This window comes from Heliangelus exortis, chromosome 24 (assembly GCF_036169615.1).
Source record: "Heliangelus exortis chromosome 24, bHelExo1.hap1, whole genome shotgun sequence".
NCBI classification, from domain to species: domain Eukaryota; kingdom Metazoa; phylum Chordata; class Aves; order Apodiformes; family Trochilidae; genus Heliangelus; species Heliangelus exortis.
Window position 1 is genome coordinate 3,678,798 of NC_092445.1, and position 25,126 is coordinate 3,703,923.

The 25,126-nt window shown below is 42.3% G+C and overlaps 3 protein-coding genes across 3 annotated transcripts; all 3 read left to right on the plus strand.

Moving 5' to 3' along the window:
- The first annotated feature begins 1,505 nt into the window (after positions 1–1,505).
- GJA9 (gap junction protein alpha 9) lies at positions 1,506–3,542 on the plus strand. The gene has a single exon (XM_071767504.1). It carries the CDS (start codon positions 1,597–1,599, stop codon positions 3,136–3,138), a length of 1,542 nt encoding a protein of 513 aa, XP_071623605.1. The 5' UTR covers positions 1,506–1,596; the 3' UTR covers positions 3,139–3,542.
- A 1,784-nt stretch (positions 3,543–5,326) lies between these two features.
- MYCBP (MYC binding protein) lies at positions 5,327–9,893 on the plus strand. Its single transcript, XM_071767505.1, has 5 exons — positions 5,327–5,435; positions 5,672–5,744; positions 7,432–7,480; positions 8,155–8,284; positions 9,803–9,893. The coding sequence occupies exons 1-5, from the start codon at positions 5,388–5,390 to the stop codon at positions 9,845–9,847; spliced, it is 345 nt and encodes a 114-aa protein (XP_071623606.1). The 5' UTR covers positions 5,327–5,387; the 3' UTR covers positions 9,848–9,893.
- Positions 9,894–10,780: 887 nt separating this feature from the next.
- Positions 10,781–24,462, plus strand: RRAGC (Ras related GTP binding C). Its single transcript, XM_071767689.1, has 7 exons — positions 10,781–11,086; positions 17,185–17,388; positions 18,088–18,287; positions 19,100–19,214; positions 20,533–20,675; positions 21,477–21,625; positions 22,498–24,462. Exons 1-7 carry the CDS (start codon positions 10,826–10,828, stop codon positions 22,647–22,649), a joined length of 1,224 nt encoding a protein of 407 aa, XP_071623790.1. The 5' UTR covers positions 10,781–10,825; the 3' UTR covers positions 22,650–24,462.
- Positions 24,463–25,126: the final 664 nt, after the last annotated feature.

Consider the following 25,126-nt stretch of genomic DNA (forward strand, 5'->3'; position numbering starts at 1 on the left):
CTGCACATTTCTAGCTTTTTAAATTCTTTCACTGGTCCCAGTTAAATTATGCTTGGAGCACCAGTAGCCTGAACAACAAATTGATTTTCTCCTCCCTAGCAAATATAAATTCGATGGGAAAAGCTTGAGCTTCATCACTTGCTCCTGCAGTGAAATAAACTGCTTCTAATGTGAAATATATTTACATGGATGGAAGATGGGAAGGGTTTTAAGTTTTTATTGGACAGCGCAGATCTTTAATTTTACACATTTTTGTAAAGGAAGGTATGTTCTATTTTTAATTTGCCATTTATTTTTGGTTTGTTTATCAATGTCTAACTTGCCTATTTATATACCACTTTGCAAGAGTGATTTCATGTTTAGTGGGCTCCCTTAACATAGTTTCCTCTAGATCCAACAGTACTGTGGCCAGAAAATGGCAATTTCCATTTGATTTTTTAACAATCCTGTTTTACAGGGTGAAAATTAATCCCATTTGAACAGAAAACATTGTTTTATCCTAAAAAAAATATATATATCAGATTATTTTGGTTTTAGTATAACTGAATTTCTCCTGAATTGCACTGCATACACAATGCAAAGGTAAATCTACAGACTTATCAGTTATCCCCACAAATAAAAGAGGAAAATATCCTTGTTAGTGTTTGTTGGTGTAAACACTGAAAAGGAATTTAAAATCTTGAGTACAATGTAGTATTCTGTAAGAGAAAGAGAAACAAATATATGGGAGAAAGGTGAGATGTGCAATTACACCCCTACACTACCAGCTTGTCTGTACTCAGATAATAATTTACAAAAATGGTGGTGGAAAACTTTTGCAAAAATAATTTATTTTCCACAGAAACATGATCAAAGACAGCAGTGCTTAACACTTAGGGAATCTGTCCTGTACTTCAAGCATCATAAATCAGAGGAAAGTGGACCAATTACAATGATTCTTTTTATTCATTTATCATTGACAGCTGGAAACAAAATGTAATTGTGGAAACAAAATGCAATTGTCTGTGCCAAAGTATGTGCTAAACTGATTTTTTAATTCAACAATGTAATTTCAGTCAGATGGTTTATTCCCTCTCAAGTTCCTTTGATTAAACAATTTTCACTGCAAAACAGTAACTGGACATTACCTTACCTTCAGCTACAAGGTGGAGCTCAGAACATCTGAAAAGGAGGAAATATTCCTCTGCCTTCAGAAGTGTTCTAAATATAAACACAGTTAGCACACAGGTAAAGGGATGATGGTTCAAATAAATCAAATAATACTCTTAAAATCCTACTACAAGTCAGGCACTTCAGTTTCCACTGACTGAGACTACTGCATCAGTGTTTAACAGCTCATAGTGATGTGCTTATCAGGATGTCTTTTACTGGTAAATTAGACACGGGTGGATGATGCATTTCTCCTTATTTTAGATAAGAGAGCACAATACCTAGATTATTAATGAGTCAGCTTGCCATGGTTACAATATGATTATTATTGGGTTTTTTTTTCCCCGTGTCAATTTTTTCACAAAGCATTAAGGCAAGACTGCAGCTTTTACAACGTTTGATACGTTATTCTCTCATGTTTTTTAGTGTTAAGATGGCAGAGTAACCATGGGAGACTGGAATTTCCTTGGAGGCATTTTAGAGGAGGTCCACATCCATTCCACCATTATTGGAAAGATTTGGCTGACAATCCTCTTCATATTCCGCATGCTTGTCCTGGGAGTGGCAACAGAGGATGTTTGGAATGATGAGCAGTCAGAATTTATCTGCAACACTGAGCAGCCTGGCTGCAGAAATGTGTGCTATGATGAGGCCTTTCCCATCTCTCTCATAAGATACTGGGTTTTGCAAGTTATATTTGTGTCTTCCCCTTCCTTGGTATATATGGGTCATGCCTTATACAGACTCAGAGCCTTGGAAAAGGAGAGGCAAAGGAAGAAAGCTCAGGTGAGAGTGGAGCTTGAAAGCACTGAACTGGAAATGACTGAAGAGAGGAAAAGGCTGGAGAGAGAACTCAGGCAACTGGATCAAAGAAAGCTGAACAAAGCACCTCTGAGAGGCTCCTTGCTCTGCACTTACGTGATCCACATTTTCACAAGGTCTGCAGTGGAAGTTGGGTTCATGATAGGGCAGTATCTTCTGTATGGCTTTCACCTGGATCCCCTTTACAAATGTCAGAGGGACCCGTGTCCAAACACAGTTGACTGCTTTGTGTCTAGGCCAACAGAAAAGACAGTGTTCATATTGTTCATGCAATCAATAGCCACTGTGTCACTGCTTTTAAATATCCTGGAAATTATCCACCTAGGGTTACGAAAAATTAAAATGGGGATCTGTGGGCTGCATAAAAGCAAGGATGAGCCTGAGGGTTTCTGCATCAACAAATCTAAGAAGTACTCTGTGATACAACACTCTTCTTTGGGAATATCCACCACCCCTCAAAAAACCCTTCCTTCTGCACTCAGTGGTTACACCTTTTTAACTGAAAAGCAAACTGACCCAGGTGCCCACCCAGTTCTCAGTTCTCCCCCCAAGTTTCAGTCTGGGCAAAATAACTGTACAGAAAGCACCAGCAATTACACCCATGGCAATCAGGAGGATAAATCCCCAAAGAAGAGGCCAGCTACAAATGCTTTAGACAATCACACTCAGGACTCTGGCACAAATAATAACGAAGACTTGCTTGAAGTGCACGATGCTGAAAAAGATGAAAAGAAACACAGCCTTGCTGGTACTAAGAATGCAGATTTAACTTCAAGTGTGTGCTTGAGAAGCTTTGCTGAAATGCCACCTCAAACCTCACTGCAACCAGAAGCAACTTTTCCAAGCAGTGGTTTCAGAAGGCAGCAGGGAATGAGCTCATCTTGGAACTGCTCAGCAAGACTCGAGAGCGGAGGAGCTTCAGGAAATTCTTTTCCAAAGAACAACAGAAGACAAAGTGGTTTCAGTGCAGACAAAACCCAACCTCCTCACAATGCTGACATGAAATATTCCAGCCCACCAGACACCCCTGAGTCTACGTGGGAGGGGAGCTCAGAATCCAAGCAAAGCAGGAATTGTGACAGTCCCAGGCCTTTCTCTCTCTCCAGGCCCCCATCACTGTCCAGCAATGCCAGCAGCAGGCGAGCCCCTACTGACCTCCAAATATAATGTGAATTAACCTGGGAACCTCTGCTCAGTGCTGGGATAATTATTGGATATTGAGACATAAACATGACCTATCTGTAAGAAGAGTTAATAATTCAATTTTACCCAGCTGTTTCCCATACGTAGAAAAGTTGTGTAGGCCTTCAAATCTTTGTAAGTGACTTTCAAACAGTCTCTTCCTTTGTAGAAGGTGGCTTAGACCTCATTGCCAGCTAAAAAGGAAAATATTAATCTTATAAATCCAAATACTAAGAAAGTCAGACATAAAATCAAAACTGATAGGATTTAAACTGACCAAAAATGGAAGATAAAATTTATAGTTGAGTAATACATCTTATGAAGACCAGTAAAATAAATTATGATAGAGATGGCTCTGGCTCTCTCAGAATAAATTAATAATCAGCAAATGTTTCTGTTTAATGTCTCTGAAAATTCAAACAGGCATTTGATAGCTGTCTGAAAGCAGAATGTCAAGTGCACCCTGCTGCTTCAACTGTGTTAAATACAAAAAGAACAAGACACCTGATACATGTATCAGATGATTCTGTGGTACACCTTTTTTCAGTGTATAACCACTGACTTCCTCAGCAGAAGAATCAGAGTTGCTCTCTTATACTATAATTCTCAAATAGATTATTACATTTTTAAAGAATTGTGAATAAAAAAAAGGTTGTGAGCTTTAATTTCTCACACTCAGAAGTTAGGATGTTTTTCTTAAACAGAAAACAACCCTCTAATTCAGCCAAGCTTTTGAATCTAAGAATGCTTACAAATGTTTAGCAGGAACAATTCCATTTATGCTTTTTATGGGAGTAATAAAATTAATTACATTTATCCAGTTGATGCTCCAGCTTATATGATCTAAGGCAAGTTCCATGAAACACCTTGAAATACTGAGAGAGGAAAAGATGAACAAAATCCTATTTTACATTTGTAATTGAGATTTCTATGAATGGAATGACCCAAGTCATGAGGTGGTCACATCTGGGTTGTGTTAGTGTATGCATATGTATTTTTTTTTTACCAGAGGATTTGACTTAGTGTACACATCTTGGAAAAATTAATTTATGAGATGCAGCACCCCATGGGTATGGCATACTTAAATTTTTAATGTGCATTAAAGTTATGCTTACGAGCCAGCCATGTTTCACAGTAGCTAAAGGTTGTACAATATTAGGAAAAAAGGAGCCAGAAAACCTAAAAGGTTCTTTTGCTTGCAGGAGAAGCATTAATTTTGCCCCATCCACATAGAAATACACATTAATGCTATCAGAACTATTCACTGTAGAGCTCTTTCTGCCATCAAGTATCACTTCATGTACATACACAAATACAGCCTGGAATTCTGCCTACACTTTAAAATTTAAACTTCTGTAATATACAGGAATGTATATAAATGTATAGCATCATTTAGCTGTGTTGCACTGCTACCGTGGCTTTAATTTCTGCATTTCTTGGCCCAAAAGTTTCTGTGGGCAACAACTGTGCTAATGCCTGTTTTGCATTTAATGTCTCTGTAATTAAAGGCTCATATTTAATGCAATGCTCCCACTGCCTAAATAACAGAAAATCAGCATTCAGATGGTCACATATGGGATATGATATTTACATTTCTCTTGGTTCAACACAAGACACACCAAAAAAAATCTGGTTTTTTTTTGCTGGTGACAGAAGATTTTAAAATTTTTTTGATGGAAAGAGGATGAACAGTCTGTTTCACGACAGCACCTTGCAAACAGAGAAATGTACCTTTATTCCAGGGAAAACTGAAGACAGGAAACTGGCAGGAGAGCGCGCAAAGTGTGAAAAGACCCCCACACCGCACGTCCGAGATTATCCCGCTGGATCTTTCCTTATTTTTTAAGCCAGGCAGATTTTATCAGTCAGCAGGTACCACACCTTCGCACAAAACCAAACCGTTAAAAACCGCTCCGGGTTTTTCAACCAGAGCGAACTCCCTTGCGTTGGCCGCGCTTGGGTTGGGCACCGCTCGAACGCACACAGCGGGATCCCGGACGCGGTTCCCTCAGCCCCGGGGCCCGCTCGGCTCACAGCTGCAGCACCACCTTCACCCCGGGGAGGCCCGGCAGGGCAGAGAGAACCTCCGGAACCGCTGGGACCGGATCGCGGTTCGGTTCTGGTCGAGATCCGCGGCGGTGACCTCGCGTACTCCGCAGGCCGCTGCAGGCCGCGGGCCTTCCCGTTGCTATGGTAACCGCTGGGAAGCCTCGCGCCGTACAAGAGCAGGGCGCATGCGCGGCGGGCGGCGGCGCGGAGGGGGTGAGATGGCGCATTACAAGGTGTGGGGGGGGGAGGGAGGGTGTGAGGCGGGAGGGGTGCGGGATCCGTGCGGGATCCGTGCGGGTTTTGTTGTGTTCTCTGCGCGGAAGGCCGCGGGTCTGTTCCTTGGTGCCGCCTCCGAGGCCGGGATGGGAAGGGGAGGGGGTGGCCTGGTCCATCGTGGTGCTTGGGGGGGGGTGTGGGTGGGTATTTGGGGGGTACCGGGCCACCTGACCGTGTGGGCGTTCTCCTTCAGGCCGCCGACTCCAAGCGGGAGCAGTTCCGCCGCTACCTGGAGAAGTCGGGGGTGCTGGACACGCTCACCAAGGGTAAGGTTCTGGCTCGGGCCCGTGGGAGGCTCCGCGGAGCTCCTGGGGCCCTTTCCCTCCCGGCGCTCGGCCGCGCTGTGGCCGCCCCGCGGGGTTCTGCCTCGCTCTCCCCCGGTTCCCCGCCTCTTCCCGGCGAGACGATCGCTTTGTCACCTCAGTCTGTGTCCGGGCCAGCAGCAGAACTTGGCTGGAAAACTTGGGGCTGAGGTCGAAGCGGAGTCCGAGGGGGGCGATGGGCGCTGGGGGAGGGCAGAGGAGCCCTTTGGGTGGGCACTGAGGTGCCTCAGGTCCTGCCGAGCGGTTCCTCACCTCTGGAGTCATCGTTAAAGCTGCCTCAGGAAGGGGAATTCGGTTCTTTTGCCTTTACCTGGAGCGTTCGAGATGTCTCCTGTTCGGCCGGAGTGGTTTCTCTATGTTTGCTTCTGTAAACAGCTGAATTTCTTGCTGGCTGTTACTCTGCCCAGAGCTCTCCAGGGAAAGGAAATGTTTGAGGCAAAATAACGGCAAGTATGCTCTTCAAAACACTCAAAAAAACCCCAAAGCAAAAACCAAAGCAACAGCACAAACCAAAAAACCTCAAGCAACTCTCTTGAGCTGAGCTTGAGCTTTCTCCTAAACCCAATGAACCTGTGTGTGGCTATCCACAGCAGGATGGGGGAAATGATGTGAAACTTTGTCTTTCTCTATAGCTTGGCATCTTTTAAATCCTTCTGAAGTATTTTTGAGAGCAGCCCAATAGTGTGTGGAGAAAATGTGCTAATATTTCTACTTGAAAAATGCAGTTTTTAAAGGGAGAGCAGCAGATCTAAGAGGTCAAGTGAATAAGTGCTAAAGACTCTTGGCCTGGTGTCTGGGAACCATTGTATTTATTTCTCTTGCCTTCTCTGGGATGGCAAAGCAAGTTTTCCAAGCAATGTGGTATTCTGATTTTGATTGAATTTAGGTGCTTAATTTAAAATTAATCTAAATTAATTTAAAACCATCCTGGCTCATGCAGTTTGCATTTCTGAAAACAGCCATCTGCTATAGCCATGTGTGTGCCCTTCTGAGGCTGGGGGAGTGATTACATTTTGGAACTGCCTGAGTGTTCATGTTACTGAATTCCTCAGATTAACATTGGTGCTTGTATGGCAAAGTTTCTCCAAGTTTTCTGGGAACTGCTGCTTGTGCCTGGCCACTCTGGCACTCTGTTGGTCACTCACTAGAGCCTCTATCCCCAAATATTATCATCACCCTCCTCTAATGGTACCCACTGGGTTTTGTAACTGTAGCTTGTTTTTTTTTCCACCAAGTTATGGAAGTGATGATCATGTCTTGCATTTAAAGATGTGCCTTAAGTGGGAATATTTTGTGAAAGGAATTTCAGGTTTGCTAATGCAAGCAAATATTGGGGTTGCATGTGGAATAAAATAAATAAAAATTGCCCAGGCTGTTTTATGTCCTGTGCTGGAACAGGCAAGGACTGGGGTTTGTAGATCAATAAAAGTGGGTGGGATGCTCTGTTCCCTCCTGTGCAGTGGACTTCTAAATTATTAATTATAAATTAAATGATTCTAAATTAAATTATTCTAAAGAATAAGTATAGAGGTGAAAATGGTGTAAAACAGAAAAATGTGGCATGGAAGCTGTGTATTTAAAACTTAGTTTCATGATCTTCTTGTAATTGTTGACTATTTTCTATTTGCAGTGTTGGTTGCCTTATATGAAGAGCCAGAGAAACCAAACAGTGCACTGGAGTATCCTTTTTCTCTTCTGTTAATGGTTTGTAGGACCCTGTCACAAGACTGTTGAGCTGTTTCTGATTAGCAAAGCCTCATTTAGAAGATTCACACCCAACAGGGCTTTTTTGGATACATTTTAGCTACAAATTGCATTGTTACAAGCTAACTTTCTGACAGGATGCAAGAGAACTGTGAGTATGCCAGGTATTCTGTGGTTAAATTATAGACCTGCAGGTTTGATTAGATTTGTGGCTTCTGAAGGCAGCTTCTTCACACTTTGCCATTTCCCTCCTAAATAATACAAAAAGGGGGAAAAAAAATGTCTTTTATTTCTTGCTGAGTTTTAGTGGCCTCGTTTTTGGGCTTTTGGTTCCCTTGTTTGGTTGTTCCTTTTAACTATTCAAAACTTCTGTGTTGGAGAGGAAAAGGAGAGTAGAGTAAAAGATGAGTATTTGTCCTGTGTACTGATGTCTTGTTTTCCTTTTTTTTTTTAAGGGATATAGTAATGTACTTGAAAAGCTTTCTGAATTTTACAACTTTTTCCTGTAGAAGGAAAAGCTTTGCAGTATCCTTAAGTGATTTGTACAATTTTAGTCACACAGATCACAGCAGGAACTTCAACAAAAGTGTTGAAACTGCAATGTAGTTATGTTGTTTAACTGAGGATATACTTAACATCTAAATATCAGCTTTCTGAAGCATCACCTGGGAGCTGCAGCTCCTGAGAACCCAGAAGTAGAGGTCCTTCGATTGGAAGTGGCAGAGATGAGAGAAAAATATGAAGCTGTGCTGGAAGAAAATGAAAAACTGAAAACCAAGGTAAAAGGCTGCTACTTAGTGTTCCCTCAGGAATTCCATATTGTGTGACAAGAAGAATAATTTAACACTTAGAGCATGGGTAACTTTTTTCCTGTAGGGATGTATGATTTTTTTTCCTGTATGTACATGTGATTTTTTTCCAGATGTCCATTTTCCTGTATGATTTTCCAGAGTATGGATTTTTTTTTCATTTATTTTGCATTGTTTAACCACCTGACCTTAGTTCTGAGAAAAGGGATTCTTGGGCATTACCCCTTTGTGTTTCTCATCTGGGGTGCCCTCTTGCTGTCCTATTTTTCTTCTTCCTTCTCTGTTATCCCCTCTTGAGTCCTTATGGCTACATTTGTTGATTTTTATTAGGAAATATGGCAAAGAGCAGATTTTTAGGGGGAGTAGGAGTAGACCAGTAGTTCCCTTAAAAATGACTTAAAAATGCAACCAAGGGTAAGTAGATACACAAAAGCAGAGTAACCTGAGTCTTTGTTTAAAGAAAGCTTTTAAAGAAGTAAAAACTTGGTCCAGGGAAGGAAGACTTCCCATAATCATGGGTTTATTTTTGCTTTTGTAGTTTTAAGGCTTCTTACTGTTTTCCAGTATTAATCTCTTTGTTTTTTCCCTTTCCCCTACCATACTCTTAACTTTATTCTGACATAGCAAAAGTTCATAGTGGCAGAATACAGGAAGAACACTAACAGGTGGTTTTTTTGTTGTTGTTGGTTTTTTTTTTGGTTTAGTTTTAGTTTTTTGTGGGGTTTTTTTTGTTTGTTTTTTTGCAGTCCTCTAGCATAAAATACCTCCCTTTGCTCCTCTATTGGTCACTTGACTTCTGTCTAATTAGGTGGTGTTTTTTCTGTTGTATTCATCTGTAAAGATCTGTTCTTTTCCTTACACTTATGGCTCAGAATGCCAAGTGGTGTTGGGGAGAAGGAAGTAAACTGTGCAAATTCCCATTGTGGAAAAGCAAACTGCCTTTGGATTGTGTCCTTTCCATCTTTTCTCATAAAATTTACAAGAATGGTGAAATGCTACTTTAGCAGCTCTTTTAGGGGCACAGAAATTGCTGCAATTTAGTGTTGCTCCAAGAAACACCTGGGGATTTCAGTTTTGTGTGCTTTGTTTTTAACCTAATCTGCAATTTTCCTCAATCTTAGTTGAGGAAACAAGGGTGCTGCATTTCAGAGGCTCAGTCCCAATGCTTGACCTGATCTTTATCAGCTGTTCTTTGAGATTTTTAACCATTTTTTGTTCTAGGTCTCATTAAGGGCAAGACCTATGTGCTTGAAAGTGCATTTTAAAAGCCCCTGTGTTAAAGCTGCCTGATTTATACAACCTGACCAAGTGTTTTGAGGGGTTACTTTGTTGCCTGACTTGAAAATGGACTTGAATAAATATGTGATGGATTAAGTGATGCACAAAGGCAATGGAACACTGAGAGCAAATGTTTCCCTACATCTCTTTAATGTAGAAAATGTCTCTAAAATGTTTCACCTAACTAAATTCCTCTCTTTAAATCTGCAGCTGGCTCAATATGAACCACCTCAGGATGAGAAGCATGGTGAATAACAGTTTCTCCTTTAATGTCTTGACTTAATAAAGGGCTTCCTGAGAAGTGTGTCTGGATGTGTTCTGCCATTCATCTCAACAGCCTAGAAGAGAGCTAAGTGAGGAGGAAATGCTGTGTAAAATCTGGAAAACAAACCTGTAAAATCTTGAAAACCCCACCTGACCAAACAAACAGAAAACTGGAAAAAAAAAAATATAAGAAAAAATGATCTGCCCCTTTACAACAAGGAGGAGGAGAAGGTTCAGTTGTAAGGGAAAACATGCAGGGAGCTTTAGGTTGCAAGATTTGGAAACAGGGAGAGGATAATGGTGTAGGAAATGCAGGAAACAGCTGAACTTCAAGGAGTGTGACTGTAAGAGGCAGGCAAGGGAAGTCTTTTAGTCGAGGTCCTCCCTGGGCCTGGAGGAGGAGCGTGAGGGCATCCCCACCCCCACTGCAGAATTAATTGGATTTTCTGGGAAATTGATTTCCTTTGCTTGGCTGAGCCTTCAGTGAGGATGGCAACGAAACAACCACAGCTCAGTAACTCCAGGGATAGGTGGTGTTAAACCATCCAGCTGCGAGGGGATGCAGCAAGGAACAAATGAGGAGTTTTTAGGGAAAGGGAAGAACTTTTCTTTCATTCATAAAGAGCGCTGGGAAAGGGCCCCTTGGCCACGCCCCCCCCGGGCTCGGCCACGCCCCCCCGGTCGCGGCCACGCCGCCCCCCAGAGCCCGGCCACGCCCCCCCCGGTCGCGGCCACGCCCCCCAGAGCCCGGCCACGCCTCCCAGGGCCCTGCCACGCCCCCTCCCGCTCACGTGCGGCAGCGCCGTCAGGTGACTCGGGGTCGTCTGCCGGAGCCGCCCTCCCCCGCTGCCCTCCTCAGCCAATCAGCAGCACGGAGCTCCTGCGCCAGCCAATCCCCGCCGGGCCTGGGGGGTGTGGGGTGGGGTTGGCCGAGCAGAGGAGGCCTGGGCCGGGAGGCTGCGGGCGGCCATGGCGCTGCAGTTCGGAGCGGCGGGAGCGGCTGAGGAACCCGCGCTGGTCGGGGGCAGCTTCGGGGCCGCGGATTCGTTCCCTAAAGATTTCGGCTACGGGGAGGAAGAGGAGGAGGAGGCGGAGCTGGAAGGAGGCCCCGGAGCCGGCGGACCCGGCGGAGGAACGGGAGGGCCCGGAGGCGGCGCGGGAGGGGCGGATTCCAAACCGCGGATCCTCCTGATGGGGCTGAGGCGCAGCGGGAAATCTTCCATCCAGAAGGTGAGGGGAAACCCTCGGCTCCCCCCCCCCTGTCCCGGTGCCGAGCTCTGCGCTCTCTGTGTTGCGGTTTAGGTGAATTTCTGCTTTCTCTCGGAAAGTTGGATGGGAGGGAAGCGCCTGTTTAAAAACCCCGAGCGGACTCGGATCACCTGCTCTCGGGTGGAGGTTGGGTAGCACGGGTTGTAGCGTTTGTAGCTCTTCACTTTGATAACAAATAAGAAGCGAAGAAACCGGGATGAAATGTTTTCACCAGGTGTTTCCCCGGGGGTGTGGGGGGGCTCAGCTGGTGCTTCCGGACGGAAGAAAACTTGAGTTGTTGTTCTGCTTTTCCAGCCTTTCAAAAAGACTTCTGCTCTTTTGTGAGCTCTGGTTTCCTTGAGCATTGCAGAGAGAGCAAAGGAGATTTGGGGGAGGAAATCAAACAGTTTCGGTGCCTTAGGTTTGTTGGTAGCTTCGCAGAAATAACCGAACTGCCTGGTTTTTATTTTCCACGTAGCTGGAGAAAAGTTCAGTGCTAAGAACCATCCCTGCTCCCCAGTGCAAGTTTGGTGTTTGCAGTCCCTGACAGGAAGGGTTTGGGGGATGTTTTTATGGGTAGGGATTGCAACTGAAATGCTCTCGAGCCTCAAACTTTCTTCTGATGCAAGTGTGAAATCCTTCTGTGATTTCTGTAAAGTTTTGGTGCAGAGAAGCCCGTTTTGGGGTTGCAGTGTAGCAGGTATGAATCTGCTGCTTGTAGCCATTTTATGCAAACTGCTGGGTAATCCAGAGACTGGTCCTTGTACTGCACCCACAGGCTCTAAACTGGAGTCTGGAGGCTCCTGTCTTTTGCTGTGGGCTTGCATTTCCTTTTCCTAAACCTTCCCAAGATTTACAAAAGCTGTTAGTGAGATTTTTTTCCATGGCACTGCTCTGAAACAGCAGCAGGCTGGGGCTGAGGCAGCTTGTCAGTATTTCCAGTTATTCCCCATTATTGAGCACTCCTTGCCCACTGTAGGTGCAAATAAATACAGTGATTGCATGGAAATATTTTTACAAGTCTTTAGTCATTTTTACAAGTCTTTACAAACATTTTTACAAGTCTTTAGTCATGAGTGGCACTCGTTGTAGAATCTCACTGCAGATCTTACTGTGTTACTCACAGCTGATAAAAGTGAACCCTGCAAGCTAGAGGGAAGCAATAATTCCAAACTAGCTACATTTTTAATTTTTCACAGGTTACTTTAGAGATGTAGCACTTGACCTTCATGTTCTTTTTTGTCTTTTTCTTTTAAATGACCAAGGTTGGTAGGATCTGTTCTCTGGGAACCCTTTTAAGTAGTTGTACAGGAACTGAACTCTGTCATGTTGAATATGCTTTAAGGGGACACAGAATTTGTATTTTGCTGATCAGCTGCCAATATGATTTGGGAATTAGAAGCTGTGGTTCTATTACCTGAGAGCAAATTCTGCTGCTGCCTGAGCAAACTTCCCTGTGGCAGTAATTTGAGGCATTCTTGGAGTGTCAACAATATTCCTGCTCTAAAACCTGCCAAAAAGGGTGATAACCACAGCAGACCCTCCTGTTGTTGATCACCCTTCCAGAGAGTAGGGAGAATGCATGGTAAGCACTTTATCAGGGAAACTGTTGGCTTAGTGGTAACCTAGAAATTTGTGTAAAAATCTGGAATTAATAAACCATTCCAGCCTTCTACTGAGAGCAAAATTAACAGGAGGCATCTCAAAAAAGAAAAAAACCAAACAATGGTGCTAGGTAGGAATGCTTCTTCCTTTTTTTTTTTTTTCCCTCCCCTCCTTTGGATTTTCCATGATCTGTGGCTGTTCAGTAGCAAATTTTTAGAGCATTTGGGGAATGTGACAGTAGTTTCAGTTTGTAAAACAAATTTTTGTGCAGACTTCTGACTTGTGTAACAGGAGTTACTGTACTGTCCTTATGTAAGAGGAATCTGGGAAGAGTTCAGAATACCTGATTCTGGCTTTTTTGAGTTTGTGGGTTTGTTTTGGTTTTGGTCATTCTCACCAAACCTTGCTGCTCTGTCTATAACATGAGCATATATTATTGAGGGAGGGATTTGTGTGTCATAGAACCTCCATCAGCAGCTTGTTTGAAGCTGCTCTTAACCTTTCATTTATACCTGTTTTTTTTTTAAAGGTGTTAAATAAATTAATTGGGGAATAGAGAGGCAGAGCCAGCTTTCTGTCATGCTTCTGTGGCAAGCTCTAATACTTAAAAAAAAATTTTCAGCAAGCTGTAAGGTAATGCTCCTTATGACTACTGAGTTTCTTTAAAAATTTTACCTTCCTTTCACTGTATTTACACCATTCCTTTGTGAGCACACACCCTGTGGTGTGCAGAGCTACAGGTTTCCTCTGGTAAAAAAGACAGCTGCTACTTCTAAGAGGATCTTATTCATTATAGCAGCTTAGAATATTCCCCAGAATTAAAGATTCTGGAAGGCATGAGAATGGCAAAGCAGTTGTACAGCTTATTGCTGTTAGGGAGCCCTTTGGAAGTTGATTTTCATTGTTACCTGTGAAGAAGCTGTTTGCTTCCAGTTAGGAGGTTCACAATCTTGCAATACCATACCTTTTCTCTCTCTTTTCAGGGACCTCCTTCCATCTGCCTGTGCAAATTCCTTTCTGGACATCAGGGCAATAGAAATAGTCCCATATTACCTCAAGGAAAAAAAAAAAATAAAGGGGGTTACTGTGACTGGAAAAAATTATGGAGTTTGAAAACCCATTCTGCATTTGGACTTATAGGTAAAGATGCCTATTTTTATGTGCAGAATGATCCTTTGCTGCAGTGGGGAGACTTTCTGAAGGGCAGATTGCCTGCTGGGCCTCTCCAGAGTTCATTAGGGAATGGCTCAATGGCTTGGGACAACTCCCAGGGAAGAGTTCTCCTCTGCTCACTTTGCACTGTGAAGATTCTTTAAAAAAATTGGGGCTCTGTGCTTCTTGTTCCCTTCCCCAGGAAAAGAATTCAAGCTTCTCAGATACAAACCAGTCACTCATGTTTACAGACAAAGTGTCAAAAAAAAAGGGAAACTCTGTGCTCTGTTATTTTCTCAGCAATTTGCAATCCCTGCCTCAGAGATTCTTTTGCAGTACCCAGCAGGGTGTCCTGAGGTACCAGGTTATGGTTGATGAATGAGCTGTTGTGGTAGGGATGCTGTGGGAGTCCTGCTTGTCACTTCTTGTGTGGGATTATTGATTCCTGGCCTGGTTAAGTTCTGTTTGTATGGAACAGCCAAACATTTCAGCTAGAAGTGAAATTCTGAAGATGGCTGTTTTCTGATTTGTTAAAACCCAAACAAACAAAAAAAAACCTGACAGACTGAAACCAAACACCTGCTTTTAGGGACATGGTTTAGTGGTGGACTTGGCAGTGCTTGCCAGGGATTGGACTGGATGATCCTAGAGGTCTTTTCCAACCAAAACAATTCTGTGATTTCCCCCAGGAAATCATACAAAGGTTAAGGTAGGGGAAATGAATGTGTTGGGCAGATTCAGGGAAAGGTAACTGCTTGAAAATTGAGACAAAAATTGTGAGTTCAAACCAAAGGAAGCCAAAAAAAGGCCAGTCCAAGCCCATGGAGGATTTTCTGCCTCTGCAGAAATACAACATCAGGAGTGCAGCTCAACTCTGCAATGCAAAAATAAAAACAAGTTCCTGTGTAGAGAAGAAGTTGTTGTAGAGAAATGGTTGACATGTCAGAAAGTACAAAAACTCCTGGAAACTCAGGAGATTGCATCAGATCAGATCTGAATGGGAAACTCAAGAGGGATAAAAAAAAAAAATCTGAAAGGGTGTGCTGCTAAGAGTGCTTAAGGTGACAGTGAAAAGTTCTTAAAATATGGCCAAAGCAGGAAGTCTGCCAGGATGCTGAGGAGACTGTTGGATGTTGGAGGTATAAAAGGAACACTTAGTAATGATAAAAAGGATAGTGTGGGAGTTCAGCAGATTCTTAGAATCTTACTAATTTTGTCTGCTTTGGCTGTGTGTGCCTGGTCAGAACTGCTTGCCATCTCTGGTAGCTGATTTCTTCCAGTCAGATGATTCTGCATCCTTTTTATTTGCTTTATCAAAGCTGTGCAAAGCAATTAAGAGTGGGAGTAGCTGTTAGGTGACAGATAAGGAATTTGATCAAAACTGGCTCCTGGCTCCCTTCTTAATGTATAAAAACAGCTGGGGAAGATCAGTCTGATGAAATGTGCTGCTTGGGGAAGGAGGGGAAAGGGGGGTGATGACATTGTTTCTCAGACACTCATCTGCTTTAAGCTGGATTCCCTAATTTTGTCCTGTTCCTCATGGGAGACACCGAGTTCCAAATAACATCAGTTTCAGAATGTTTTAAAACTGCTGCATAGCCTGAGGAATTCCTGGTCCTTGCAATACAGCCCCTACATATCTAGGACTGTTCTTACTTTTCCATGCAAATGTCCTGTTGTTTAAAACATCATTTAGATCCTGACTTACTCAAATGGCTGTCTTGAGGAGCTGATTTTTTTTTTTTTTCCCTTGGCCTCAAAAATCTGAGCTGAGTCACTTTGGACCTCACTAACGAATCAATTAACTGTGCTGGGTGTGGAGTTGTTTGTTTTGTGGAGTTCTTTGGACAGAGATTTTTGCATTAGGTCTCTTCAGTGAATGGCTTCTGTCACTATGTGAAACTTTAAAATAAATAAATTTCCAAGTGCTGCATAGGAAATACCTTTTTTTTTTTTTTTCAGTCCTAGCATTGGGCCACCTTATTTTTGTAGTAACTTCTTTAATATATGTTTAAGTTATTTAGCACAATGTTGGGTGTTGGAACTGACTGTCTGCTTTTGCTACCAGCTGCTTTGCTGTGTGGTTACACACCAGTTCTGTTTGTTCAGGGAAGGGCTAAAATCCCAGCAAACCTTTCTGGGTACTAGCAGGGAATTTTTTTTCATAGAATCATAGAATCCTAGAATGGGCTGGGTTGGAAGGGACCTCAGAGCTCATCAAGTCCAACCCTTGCTCCACTCCCCCCGTGGTTCCCAGCCCATGGCACTGAGTGCCACATCCAGGCTCTTTGGAAATATCTCCAGGGATGGAGAATCCACCCCTTCCCTGGGCAGCCCATTCCAATGGCTGAGCACCCTCTCCAGAAAGAAATTCTTTCTAATGTCCAACCTAAACCTCCCCTGGCACAACTTGAGACCTCTTGTGCCCTCTTGTCTTGCTGAGAGTTGCCTGGGAAAAGAGCCCAACCCCCCCCTGGCTCCAACCTCCTTTCAGGGAGTTGTAGAGAGTGATGAGGTCTCCCCTGAGCCTCCTCTTCTCCAGCCTCAACACCCCCAGCTCCCTCAGCCCTTCCTCACAGGACTTGTGCTGGATCCCTTCCCAGCCTCCTTGCTCTTCTCTGGACCTGCTCCAGCACCTCAATCTCCTTCCTGAGCTGAGGGGCCCAGAACTGGACACAGGACTCAAGCTGTGGCCTCCCCAGGGCTGAGCACAGGGGCAGAATCCCTTCCCTGGACCTGCTGGCCACGCTGTTCCTGAGCCAGCCCAGGATGCCATTGGCCTTCTTGGCCACCTGGGCACACTGCTGGCTCCTCTTCAGCTTCCTGGCAATCCAGACTCCCAGCTCCCTTTCTGTCTGGCTGCTTTTCTCACTGTTTACCAAATAATGTGAAAGCTTTCAGTATTTCTTGAAGGTTCTTGAAAGGAGAAGGTCAGGAAACATAAACCAGTTGTTAATAGATGGCAAAGGTTTTTCAAAGCTTGCAGTTGCTTCATTAATGTGGTGGCTTCATAACCATAGTGGGTAATCTTGCAGAATTTGAAAATACTGACTTCCAAGGAACAAAGAGTAACTGGGATGCCTGTGTCTTTAGGCAGTGGTGTTATTCAGACTTGTTAACATGTTTAATTTTATTCAGTTGCTTGATTCTGGTCAAGGATAGGTTAATGCCTTGGCTGACTCAGGAATCTGTCTGTTTACCCAAAGGAAACTGAACACTTTAAATGGACAAAGCTATATGTAAAATTCAAGGCTCAGAACTTTTAGCAATCTCTCCTGGTAAGATAAAGTTGAAACTACTTATTATTTATGTTGTTTTAACAGGTGGTGTTTCACAAAATGTCTCCCAATGAGACCCTGTTTTTGGAAAGTACCAACAAGATCTACAAAGATGATATTTCCAACAGTTCCTTTGTCAATTTTCAAATATGGGATTTTCCTGGACAGATGGACTTTTTTGATCCAACGTTTGATTATGAGATGATCTTCAGGGGAACAGGTGCTCTAATATATGTTATTGATGCCCAGGTAAATAGAAATATCTAAGAATCACAAGGAAGGTTTCAGTTTGCTTTGTGTGCAAGAGGAGGAATGATTGAGAAGCTAAGAGTTTATATTTTTTGTAAGATCAGAAAACATCTGTTATGTATGGATAGATGTGTTGGCAGTCTAACTCTTTATGTTTGAAGCTGCTGTAAACTTTTCATTTCATGATGTGTGGTTCTTAGTTTTGGGAAGTGAGAAATGTACTCTGCTGGTGGAGAGAGTGTAAAGGGGTGGGCACTCAAAACTTCTCTTTTCTACAATACTAATGAGAGCCTTCTGTGCTAGACAGACAGAATTTTGCCTTCCCTTGGCTGTTCCATGCAATGCAGCTCATTTAATAACAGCACCCTTATCTGTTTCAAGTACTGTTTGGGTATCTGGTGGCTTCTAATGAACCTGGGAACTGCACCATGGGAGATGAGATGGTAATTAAAACCATCTTGGAGGTGGCTGCTTGTTGATGTGGAGCCTGCCTTGTGCTCTGAAGCAGAGCCTTGTATAGCTAATGCAACTTAATTTATGTAGCAAAATGTAAGCTACTTAGATTTCTGACAAAGTGTTCTTTTCTCCCATAGTTCTGTTGAGCTCCAGAAGTGGAGTTTTTGCACTGAAATATTAAGTTGTTGGTAGAGGATGAGAGCTAAAGCCTTGTTATTCATTCCTGCCAAAACTGATTTACAGGATGACTACATGGAAGCTTTGACAAGACTCCACATTACAGTTTCAAAAGCCTACAAGGTCAACCCAGAAATGAACTTTGAAGTTTTTATTCATAAAGTTGATGGTTTATCAGATGACCATAAAATAGAAACTCAGAGGGATATTCATCAGAGGGCTAATGATGACCTCACGGATGCTGGGCTTGAAAAACTTCACCTCAGGTGAGTTTCAGGCTCTGCACAGACTGCTGTGGCTGATCTGCACACAGACTTTGAGATATAATATTGGGTGGACCAGAACAAGGCCTTGTAAGTTTCTTAGTGCTGCACAAACTTTTGTTATGAGACAGACTGCAGAATTTATGGACAGGCCTCAGCTGATGAAAATAAGACAGGCTACTCTGTCAGATTCCAATCAACAGACTTACTCAGAGACTCAGTGATAGTTCAGATCCTTCTGCATATTTCTCATTCAGAATAACAAACTGATTTTGTACACGTGGTGCAGAGGAAGGAGAGGGGCAGCTGTCTGCCTTCTAGTCCTGGCTAGCACTGACCTTTCAGAGAGATTGGTTTTAAAAGTTTAGTTTCTTACTTGATACCTTACTTGCTTTTAGGATGTCTTCCACTGACACCTTTAAAATGAGCTCTCCTTTCTTTGGTTTTACTGCTGTTTTGATTCTCATGGAGCCTTTAAGTATCATCAGTGTCTCTTGGTGTTAGTGTGAACCAAGTGGAAGGCTAGGAGAAAAAAATCTAGTTGAGCATTTGATGCCTTTGTGATAAGCACTCTGTAGGCTAAGTGTGTTGTGAAAGCACAGTCAAATTTTCCTCTCTCTTCTCCCACCTCCCCCAGGAATGGGAGGAGTTTCTTTCAAGTTTATTCCAGTCACTCAGAAATTAGGTACAGTAGATGTGTATATTTCTGATAAAGGCATTAGAAAACATAGCCTTAATATTTCTATTACAATTCTGAAATACTCTTGAATCTTTTTTCTTTTTTTTTCTTCCTTTTCCCTCTTTCCTCTTTCCAGCTTTTATTTGACCAGTATTTATGACCATTCAATATTTGAAGCCTTCAGTAAAGTGGTACAGAAGCTCATTCCACAACTGCCAACACTGGAAAATCTACTAAATATCTTTATATCAGTAAGTGTTAATCTAAAAAGAACTTGGAGTGAAATCTGTGGCATGGTAAAGCAAGTCCTGCTGAGGAATGCTGGGGAGATGTGCCCTTGGGAGCTTCAGGTGACACTCATGTTGGTTGCCTGCTTCACCACAGCTAAACTGTACTGGTGTGTGCTTTGTGCCTGTTTCTCTGGGTACTGACAAAGCAGAGTTTGGGTGTCTCTCTTGATACAGAAGTTTTCTTTCAGTCTGCTAACACACTTTGTTTAATGTAGCTGTGCTGGCAAGTGACATTTTTTATAACATGAACTTGGCTTTGAACTACAACATGGGGCCTGGGAGACTTTTGCCCTGATTTTTTTTTAGTGTTTGCATCTCTTACAGAATTTGTGCCACAGAAATTTGCTGCTCTAAACCAAAGAGTGTATCACCCTTGGAGACAGGTTTGTCTCATTTAAGTTCTGCCTGTGAGGCTGTTGCAGGCATGTGGACAAAAAACATGTCAAAAAAAACCCAATTGCACCTGAGAAGCTGTGTGGGTGGCTGTGTCACCCAGTGCTGCTGTAAAATGCTGGGTTCCCTGTGTTGTTGAGGACTGTCTGTCATGACCAGGAGATAAAGGGCACATTAATGCTCATCCTTCTCATTGGAAAGATGGTATAGGACATGGCCCTGGTGCAAAAAAGATCTTCTGGATGTCCTGGGGACACTGCCCTGGGTATTCAGATGAGGAAGAATCATAAATACATCAGTGTGTGCACTTTGCCAAAGAGCTCAGCTGCAGATGGGGTGGTACAACTGGCTGGATGCTTTTCCATGCCCAGAGCTCCAGGCTGACTTGATTTGTTCTTTATGTTGAACTGCATGGCAGCCACCTTACACAAACTGAGCTGCCAAGATACTGCATGTGTAAAATTTGTCAGCATTCTGCTATGAAATAACTTAACTTAGCTCTGAGAATCATCCACCAGGGGGATGTGCGTGTGTGTCTCTTCTGGAGTTAACAGAACCACAGAGGAGGAAAACTACTGAATTTGGGTCTGGGAGGGAGAGTAAAATGTGACCTTAATTATGATCTAGTAAATAATAAACTAAAATGAATGCTAAGCAAGTCTCCAGCTTTGTTTCTGTCACCTAGAAGGTGGTGCTGATCTGTACTGTAGCAACAAGGGTATTCTATATTTAAACTATATGCTTTAAGGACTGATTCTGTCTTAAGTATCTGAATTGATTATGTTTAAAGCATTTCCTGCTAATAAGAAAGTGTATGAATTCTAAGTCAGATTTTAAAAATGCAGTTGTTTTAAAAAATTCATCCAAATTGTTTTTCTTTCTGAAGAATTCAGGCATTGAAAAAGCTTTTCTCTTCGATGTAGTCAGCAAAATCTACATTGCAACAGACAGTTCCCCTGTGGACATGCAGTCATATGAGCTGTGCTGTGACATGATTGATGTAGTGATAGATGTTTCCTGTATATATGGGTAAGTGATGAAGACTCTCAGAAAACAAGTCATTAAAAGTTGTAGAATAGCTTAAAAAATGTGCCAGCAATGCTGGGTGGCAAAGCCAATAGCCAGGATGCTACTGATCAGTCTGTAGAGCACATTGTTTCTGTAAGCAGCTAAAATTAAGCCAGATTGTTTGGCAGCTGTATCAAACATTTCTACTCAGTTAGTTTCCCTTCACTCCTGGCCGAAACAGTGATCTGATTTTGTAAAATTTAAGCATTGTGTGTAAAATGAGTACTGCTGTGTACATTGGGCACAGTGGGTACAAGCAAGTCCAAGAAGTGCCCTGGTTCCTGTTCCAGACACCTTCACTAAGGAAACCTTTGCATTAACCAAAAGTAATTGGCTGAGATGTCACTCTAGAGATATTTCTACTTAGAAATCCCTTCAAACCAATCACTTCACACCTTACTGTGGCACTGTAAGCTCAGTGAGGCAGTGTGAAGCAGGGACTCTGTGGTTTCAAGGCAGGTTATGCTATAATTAATGTATTTTACTTCCTCTGTTAGGAGTGGTCAGCTCGAAGCTGAGATCAGTATTGACTAAACAGCCATGGCTCTTTGTTATCAAAGTATCCATGCTGATAGCTTGCCCTTAACTGCTCATCTAAGGCAGTCTCTAGTGAAGGGCTCTGCTCTCTTGGGCTCTAATTTTCCTGAGAAACCTAAGGTGTGATAATTATTGGTATTACAAGTAAGGTTCTTCTAAAAAGTGTTTGTCTTGATATATGCACACCTGCTAAATTATGTCTTGGGTTAACTCTTTCTTTTTTAGGTTAAAGGAAGATGGCACTGGAAGTGCTTATGATAAAGAGTCAATGGCAATTATCAAGCTCAATAACACAACAGTCCTCTACTTAAAGGAAGTAACAAAGTTTTTGGCATTAGTTTGCATTCTTAGAGAAGAGAGTTTTGAACGCAAAGGTGAGGACTTCCCCCACTGCACTGCTTTCATAAAATGCTTTTTGTCAACTCTAAAATGGTAAAGTGGTTTTACAAATCACCTTGATTTTTTTTCTGCACCTAAATTTATTTAATTGCTTCTGCGGGGAATTTTCTCCTCTCCCAGGGAACAGAGGTATAAAGAGATCCTATTTTTGTTGTGAATCATTGAGTCAGTCACTGTCCTCCTGAGCTCCTGTGCAGCTCCTGTGGCCTGTATCACTACCACCTGCTGTAGTGGGATTTAATGTATGACTGAAGCAATCAGCAGTGGTAGGGTGGTTCAGTATGCAGTGGGAAATTTAAGGATTTAATCCACTGCAGGTCTAACCCACAAAATAGGTGCTGAAACCTGTAGGAGTTGTGGTGTGAATGGTCTTGTGCATGTTATGTGGTAGAAACACCAGTGTAGGCCCTAATTTCAAAGTATTTGACTAAAATGGTGGCAGTACTTGACATTTTAACAAGAGAAAAAGCTGCTGTGTTCTTTCTGTAATTGCACTGTGGTTATCTCAAAGTTTATCTCATCACAGTCAGGGTAAATGTAAGTGACAAAGTGCAAGATAACACTCAAGTCATGGCTGTGCTGCACTAGCATGCTTTTGGAGGGTAGATCTTCACCTGTGTTTAATAATTAATATACACCTTGCTTTCCAAATAAATACCTTTTTTTCCTAAAAACTGAGACAATCTAAACACTGGCATCAGTAAAACTTAGTCCCATCTCCTGAGTCCAAGTTCCTACTGGAGTTAAGTGCTGAAATAGCTGTTGGTCGAATGAAACATTTTAAAATAAAGCCTTGTTGGTTACATAAATGTGCTAAGCTTTTTTTTTCCCCCTCTTTTTTTGGCAGGTCTGATAGATTACAATTTCCACTGCTTCCGCAAAGCCATTCATGAAGTCTTTGAAGTAGGTGTTGCCTCCCACAGAATCTGCAACCATCAATCTGCAACCTCAAACCTGAAAGCAGTGACTCACAATGGCACACCTAGGAATGCAGTCTAGAGGCAGAACTAAAGATGCTGGATAGACTTGTCAGCTCTTCACTCCAGGGATTTGTGGAACAAGAGAAAAGTAGTCTGAAGGCCTGAAGTATGTCTCAAAGAAGAGTGGCACTAACTGTGGAACAAGCAGCTTGTAACTCTTGTTGGAGAACTGAAACTACTGTAAAAATACACTGAGGCCAGTGGAGTTAGGAATGCCAGTTTGAAGCCAGCTTTATTGTAATTGCAGTGGTTTTTCAGTTTGGAGCCTGTCTCTGATGGCCTGATCAAAACTTGCAAGTGGTTGAGTTGAGTTTGGCATGAAAGACTGAAAAGTCACTGTGCTTAACTTTTTTTTTTTTTTTTTTTTTTTAATTTTTTTTACATGAATCTGGAGAATATCCACTTTTGCTTAAGTTTACCCCTTTGTCACAAAAAAGAAAAATTAAACCAATGATGGTATTAATTAGGCTTGTGAAACTCAGGCTTTTTGTTTGGTCAGGCTGGTCTTGCAGAATCATTTCATGAAGTAGTTTTCTCTCTCCTGTGGGTAAGCTCAGAGTATACTCATTAATTCTGTACCTGTTAAGTGGATGCAAGGTAGAGCTCTATTCTAGTGACTGTTAGGAAGCTGATCTGGAGTTTCATTGTAAGAGATGGTTACACTTTGCTTTCAGACCACACTTCTTCATGTGCTTCCTTTGATGGAGAGCAGAGATGTAATAAATCTGTGTGATTAATCCTGTTCACAAAAGAACTGCCTAACTAACTAAACTGAAATGTCTGAAATGCCATCTGTTGGAATAAAACCACCACGTTCCAGCTACTCTCAAACAAAAAATTACAAAGTTACTGACTTTCAGTGGTGGATCTTGCTACTCTCCAACTGCTAGGGAAATGTCAGAGGGTGTTATCCTTGCATGGCAATAAATATCATTGTGTTACAACCTCCTAATAATGCTGGACATGGGAAAGTGCATTGATTCTGTCCTGTGGCAAACACCCTCTGGTTTGTCTGTGCAATCTGAACAGAATCCTATTTTTTTCTGACTTTGCTGGCTTTCAAGCTATGGGACATAGACCTGAATTGTTTTAATCTAATTTATTGGTACTATTACTGCAGGTGTCATAGTGTACATCCACCTTGGGATGCAGCAGGCTGGGTGAGTGTCCTGTAAAGATCTTGCCTCTTTTTTCCCTGTCACTCTGTGTGTGGAGGTGTTGCAGCACCACTGGACCAATGGACTGTACAAGTGCCACTGTGGAGGTTTCTGTAAGATCTGTATCTCTAAGCAGTCTCTGCAACTGATGTATTTATGTGGTAAAAAAATAACCATGGGATTGCTTCTGTGCTCATAGAATGGATTTTCATTGAACTCTGTAAAAGTGAATACACAGGTGTTAACATTAGGGCACCTTCTGTGTAAATGTTTTTCCTTTGTTTTAAAGATGTTGGATGATATTAAATACATTGAGGGTTTGCTCCAGAAGTCACCACTGTCAGCAGGAGACTTGGGAATTCAGTGTTCTACTTCACATCTCTCAATAGCAGTTGTAGCTCTGAACTTAGGCTGAGACTCTGGGTAGAGGAACTGCAGGGTTTGGTTTTGGTTTTTTTTTTTAAGGAAATGCTGCAGCCTTGTAAGGTTGGGTTTTGTACCTTGCAGTCTCAGTCACAGTGTTCCACTGCTCAAGGTGAGAGCAGAAGTGATTGGTAAGGTCTCAGGAAGAAAAATATCATTCACATCTGTTTTCCACATTCTAAGTACATGTGTATATTCCTCTTTGTCTTCACTCTTGGTCATTTTGTGCTAATAAAATGAAAAACTGTCAAACCTGGAATGGTTGTTTTTGTTGGAGGGTGAGACACTTCAACAAAAGTCTGCAAGAGCCTGTATGGTTAAGCAAATTTTTGAAAGCCATGGTGCCTTCACAATATTTTTTTTTTTAAAAAAAGTTATATACCATCTTTTCATGTGATACTTAAAAAATTGTAGTCAGCTTTTGCTTTCCTCTCCACTATAAACTGCCTCAAACCTGGATACTCCAGTTTCTGAAGAGGACTCCAGACTTCAAAGGCAGATAAATGATGAAGTGGCCTCTGCTCTTCTTTTAATGGTGAGCCTTGGGCTGCATTCTGAAATTCTGCCTTCTGGTCTGTGCTGTGGGATTTAGTTTTTTTGTATTTAGTTTTTTTTTTTTTTAATTGGTATTTTTGGGGGCTTCATTTGTTTTTTCTGTCTGTATTTCTTTACTCTTGAAGAATTGAATTTATTAGAGGTTAAGAGTAGCATCTCAAAACAATATTGGTAATTTTCATTACTACCTGAACAATGTGAGCTTTAAACATTGTATTTGTTTATGATAAAGAACATGATAATTACTTTTTAGCTTACTGGAACTAATCTTAGTGTCCTTCCTAGCATTCAAGTCAGATGCTGCCACTCAAGCTTTTGATTTCTGCTGAAATTTTAATTAATGCTCCCAGGGAGTGATGGG

Excerpts from the sequence above, each read along its gene's own strand:
- GJA9 (XM_071767504.1), top strand. The coding sequence starts at position 1,597 with ATGGGAGACTGGAATTTCCTTGGAGGCATTTTAGAGGAGGTCCACATC.
- MYCBP (XM_071767505.1), top strand. The coding sequence starts at position 5,388 with ATGCGCGGCGGGCGGCGGCGCGGAGGGGGTGAGATGGCGCATTACAAG. Across the intron at positions 5,436-5,671 it reads GTGAGATGGCGCATTACAAG|GCCGCCGACTCCAAGCGGGA; the intron begins GTGTGGGGGGGG and ends GTTCTCCTTCAG. Across the intron at positions 8,285-9,802 it reads ATGAAAAACTGAAAACCAAG|CTGGCTCAATATGAACCACC; the intron begins GTAAAAGGCTGC and ends TTAAATCTGCAG.
- RRAGC (XM_071767689.1), top strand. The coding sequence starts at position 10,826 with ATGGCGCTGCAGTTCGGAGCGGCGGGAGCGGCTGAGGAACCCGCGCTG. Across the intron at positions 11,087-17,184 it reads GGAAATCTTCCATCCAGAAG|GTGGTGTTTCACAAAATGTC; the intron begins GTGAGGGGAAAC and ends TTGTTTTAACAG. Across the intron at positions 21,626-22,497 it reads AGAGAGTTTTGAACGCAAAG|GTCTGATAGATTACAATTTC; the intron begins GTGAGGACTTCC and ends TTTTTTTGGCAG.